This window comes from Trachymyrmex cornetzi, unplaced genomic scaffold, assembly GCF_001594075.2.
Source record: "Trachymyrmex cornetzi isolate Tcor2-1 unplaced genomic scaffold, Tcor1.1 scaffold23, whole genome shotgun sequence".
Classification (NCBI taxonomy): Eukaryota; Metazoa; Arthropoda; class Insecta; order Hymenoptera; family Formicidae; genus Trachymyrmex; species Trachymyrmex cornetzi.
Genome location: NW_017296956.1, coordinates 56543 through 61608, shown reverse-complemented (window position 1 = coordinate 61608; position 5066 = coordinate 56543). Strand labels below are relative to the sequence as shown.

At 29.2% G+C, this 5066-nt stretch overlaps 1 protein-coding gene across 2 annotated transcripts; it reads left to right on the top strand.

Moving 5' to 3' along the window:
• The first annotated feature begins 1227 nt into the window (after positions 1-1227).
• On the top strand, positions 1228-4085 carry LOC108760718 (ubiquinone biosynthesis O-methyltransferase). 2 transcript variants are annotated; one of them, XM_018506817.1, is made up of 5 exons: positions 1228-1340; positions 2665-2741; positions 3065-3557; positions 3630-3810; positions 3950-4085. In XM_018506817.1, exons 2-5 carry the CDS (start codon positions 2689-2691, stop codon positions 4075-4077), a joined length of 855 nt encoding a protein of 284 aa, XP_018362319.1. In that variant the 5' UTR covers positions 1228-1340; positions 2665-2688; the 3' UTR covers positions 4078-4085. The 2 variants fall into 2 exon arrangements, with proteins under 2 accessions (XP_018362319.1, XP_018362318.1); XM_018506816.1 differs by having other exon boundaries at positions 2659-2741.
• The last annotated feature ends 981 nt before the right edge of the window (positions 4086-5066 follow it).

The following is a 5066-nucleotide window of genomic DNA, read 5'->3' as shown; positions in this document are numbered from 1 at the left end:
TCATTGTATACATCGCTCTAAGTTTTTACTCTTTTCAACACCTTCTGACTACTCGTGTATGTTCGTTATAATTCCGACGTCACTAGTGGACCTGATTATTCGGTACCATTTCCTTTCGCGATATTCCCAACAGTCACGTAAAGATTTTAAAATAGTGAGTTTACGAAATATTGTGAGCTCAGTGTGGTATTTACAACAATTTTTTTCGTAAGTATCATCAACTTATGTAAATAATAATTTCTCTCACTTATTATGAGAATATTTTTACATTATATTTTTTGTAATATAAGAGAATATATCTAATGATATGTATAATGCCAACCTAGAGAAAAGAAATTCCTTCGATTTAAAGAAATATTTCTTTGCTATACGATTAAAGAAAAAATTTCTTTGATTTAAACATTATTTTTTTAACTCAAATAAAATTTCTTTCATTTTTTCATTTCTTTCATTTTTACACTAAAAATAAAAATAAAAATAAAAAAATACTCTCTAAATCTGAACCAATGGATAATCATTGATATCAGTGCCAAGTAGGTATGCCACTGGTAATCAATGAGTGAAATGTGAAATTCCTAACCTAGCTAACCTTTATTATGTGATCTAATTAATCTTATTTTAGTGCATAAATTCAATGAATATAGTATTAGAAGATTGAAATTAACATATAAATATCAATATTAGAATATATAATGCTCAAATCTTCTTCCTTTTTTAATTGAACTTTATTGATTATCCAGTGCCAAATACATCACTGGGTGATTAGTGAATAGTGGCATACTTGGCATTGATATCAGTGATTATCCACTGATTCAGATTTAGAGAGTAGATCAGATAACCAAACGGAAACTCAATACTAGATTAAAGGAACATAAAAATGACTACAAAAAACCAACGAATAATCTGTCTGTTATATCTCAGCATGTGTTAGATCTCAATCACGAAATTGATTGAAATAACACGAATATAATTGATTCAGAACGATCATATTACAAACGATTAGTCTCGGAGATGATTCACATAAAGAAACAGAAAAATAGTTTAGAATAAGCAATATGACACGGAACGTTTTCCAGAAATGTATTCTCCGATCATTAGTAATATTCCCCCTTCCCAATAACTATCCTTCATCCCTTCCTAATAAATTTCCCTTTCTCTTTCTTAAAATATTAAGTATAAATATCGCCTAGGTTTAGGTGAGAGGTCATAATGATTTGGTCGTTCGACGTTACTTAACAATTATTAAAGTTTCAATATAAAAATTTTAAATCTTTACACATAATGTATGATTGAAGAGGAATTGTGGACCTGATGGTGGAACATATATTAACGAATACGTGGTAAACATATTAAAAATCATTATTGATAGAACGCGATTTTATAAAAATTAATTAACATAAGTCTTGATTATTAACGTTTTTTCGGGTTTGTTATGTTTTTTTGTTTCTTTTTTCTTTTTCTTTTGATTTATTCAATAATCTACAATAGCATCAGACAATCACGTAGTAGGCGGATATAAAATTTTTAATAGAACATCATAATATAAACCGTTCTGCAACTGCAATGTTTCTTCGCTGCATACATACGATTGCGAATTCTTAATTTGTTATATTGCATCTTTTTATAAAAAAAAAAAAATTGTTTAAAGAGTTTAGTGATCATGTAATGAAATTTTCTTCTGTTGTGTATTCGGATTACGTGCATGTTCCAATTTCAATTTGTAATACGAAAATTTATTGTACTGAAGATGGTCACATGGTTGACCGAAACGTTTACTTTGTTTATTTGAAATACATGTTTTAAGCTAAATAAAATCAAGCGTTGTGGCTGTATGCTCTTTATTGTTGACAAATTATAAAAATAACATCCTCCAATAGTCCTGACCTCGATATATGTTATCAAACTCTAAATAAATTCAAAAAGATTTGATATGTCAGTCAAACACTTTAGATTAGATAATACAAATGCCGGTTTAGATTAGTTAATACGAATGCAGTGTACTGTAACTTTCAAATCTCATAATCCGAAATGTACTTACCTATTTTAACAAAATAATGTCTTATTATAATGTTTTGAAAAGCTCTCGAAATAAGCTACAAGAATATGCAATAAAAAATGGAGGATTCCATATAAAAAAATTAAACAGACCTTCATTGGCCTTATGTGCTCCACCTAAAGTCGAGTATTATCACCATTAAATACATTTCAGTTCCATAACCGCTCGTTATATATATTTTATTACAGTTAATTGTTTTCGAGATATTTTAACGTTTCCGAACTTTTTGAAGACCCTGTATAACAGTATGTTGTTTCCGTAAGAAAATATATAAAAGGCATTTTAGAGTTAAATTTTCATTAAAATGTCACAAAGTGTACATATATCAGGTTTATTTTTACTTGTCGTATGTATCATCATCAATAATATATGTTCGAGATTCCAAAATTGTAAAATTATTGAAATTTATCTGAATACTTCAACATTTGTGCTCTTTTACAATTTTTTATACATTTTATCTGCGTATTTTAATTGACGTATCATTATTTTTTAAGTGATAAATCCAATATTATCTGGATTTTGTGATAAGATTAAAATTTGATATATTCTTTGCGTGTTTTTTATCGTTTTTGAAGAATTGTTGATGCAATTTGCTTTTTAAGCTGTAGGTGCAAGTAAGTTTCAATGCAAACATGATAGCTTTCAAGTTTACTAACGGATCGTGGAGAAGCATTTTCCAAAACAGGTATGGTGCTAAATAAATGTACTCTCTAAATCTGAATCAGTGGCATACCTGACACTGATATCAGTGATTATCCACTGGTTCAGATTTAAAGAGTATTAAATCGTAAATCTACTTAATCTATCTCTTGTAAATACGAATATATAATATAATCTAATCGTGTCCTAAATTACTAAGATATCTATAGTTTCTTATCTTTAAAACACATGACTAGAATATCGAAATCATACATCCTATATGTATATTCTATTTAATATATTATAATATATTATAATATATTATAATAGTATTTGCTCAGCTAAATAAAAATAGACCATTTATTATAGATTACTAAGAAATAGCATATGTATCAATACAATCGCCAGACCAATGTCCACAGTGGATCAAAAGGAAATCGAACAATTTACTTTTTTTAAGAACTTGTGGTGGGATGAGAATGGTCCAATGAAACCCCTTCATTTATACAATTCATTCAGAATACAGTTTTTGAAAAATGGATTGATAAACGCTGGATTCAAAATACAAAATCCAGACTTTCCATTAGAAAAAATAAAAATTGTGGATGTTGGCTGTGGTGGAGGTATATTGGCTGAGAGTTTAGCTAGAGCGGGAGCGCGAGTAACCGGAATAGACGCATCGGAACAATTAATAAAAGTTGCTAAAGATCATGTAAAATTGAATCGCAATATATCAGAAAAAGTGAATTACATTCACACAACCATAGAAGATTTTGCTAAGGAGAACGAAAACAGCACATATGATGCTGTTATATCTTCTGAAGTTTTGGAGCATGTATCAGACCCACAACTATTTTTGAAGGTATAATATTATAATAAAAGATTTATGAAATATATTTACTACATAAAAATGTTTCCCAAATATTGTGTACAGGAATGTGTGAAAATTGTGAAACCCGGAAAGTCGATTTTTCTAACGACGATAAATAGAACTTTAACATCTTGGTTGTCTACTATTATAGCAACCGAATACATTTTCAGAATTATACCTTGTGGTACTCATACGTGGAATAAATTTATTACTCCACATGAAGTTCAATGTATATTAAAGAATTGTAAGTATGATTCTTGTTAATTCTAAGAAAATATTAAAAAATAATTTGTTGCATAAAAAAATCATATCTATATACTTATATATCTGACAAGTCCGTAGTACGAATTATAAATATTTCTTAATCCTTTCCTTTTTTCTAGATGGTTGTGAAACAAGATCGATTCGTGGTGCGAAATTGAATCTAATAACACGTAAATGGTCTTGGTCATCAAGTCTATCTACTTTTTATTTACTACATGCAATCAAACAAAAAGAGACTGGCGTTTAAATAGTCTTTGAAAAACAATTTGTATTCATAAATATAAAATATCGTATAAAGAAATCATTCTTGCTATTTTTTAAGCCATTAAGAAATTGAAGCTATCGATTTTCAATATAAAACAGTATAAATTTTAATTTATATGATGAATTGGTTCTTCCTAGTGTAATAATATTATCTTAGAATATAATAATTATTATCAATTGTTAAACGTGAATTATCAAATATAATAGCAATATGAAGATGACTTAACTTCATCTATTGTCGATTATGTGACTGCAGTTGTGGCTAAATGAATATAAACCGACATGTTCGTAGGAGAGGCGTTCGATGTAAACAAAGACGGTTACGGTAATGTTCATTCGTGAGTGAATTTTCCGCAGTCAGTAACATGCACTTTCGCTCAAAATGCACACGCTCATCTCTGCACCGCAAATCACTGAATATTCCGAGGGTGTCGCGAAACAGGGATTGAAGAGACCAAGCTGAAGAGACTACCAGCAACATCACCCTCACTGTCACCCTCTCTCTAACTCCCTCTCTTTTGCAGTTAGTGTTTGCGTTTACGCATCACGCTGTTAACACCCACTGCCGAAATACTAACGTAAGCAAGGGTGTGCAATCGCGAGCGTTGCACCCTTCTGCATTACGATATCGACCTCAATCATTTAACTCTCATCTAACGATGATGACGATACTACAATGTCGTCAAAGTAAGTATTGATTAAATCTAAAAAGAAGAATAAATGAAACGAGGAAAAAAATTATTTGGAAAAATTTATATAAATACAAAGCATGAAGAAAACATATTTGTTTTAATGCGAAAATTTATTCTAAATTAATTATTTAAATTTAACAGAAATGTATACAGAAGAATCCTTCTCAAATTTCTTTTTGATACACTGTTAAAGACAGATTAAAAGTAATCAAATTGTTTCTTATTATCTCGAGTTTAAAAACAAATACAAAATTAAAAATTGACAGCGTCATCGATATTT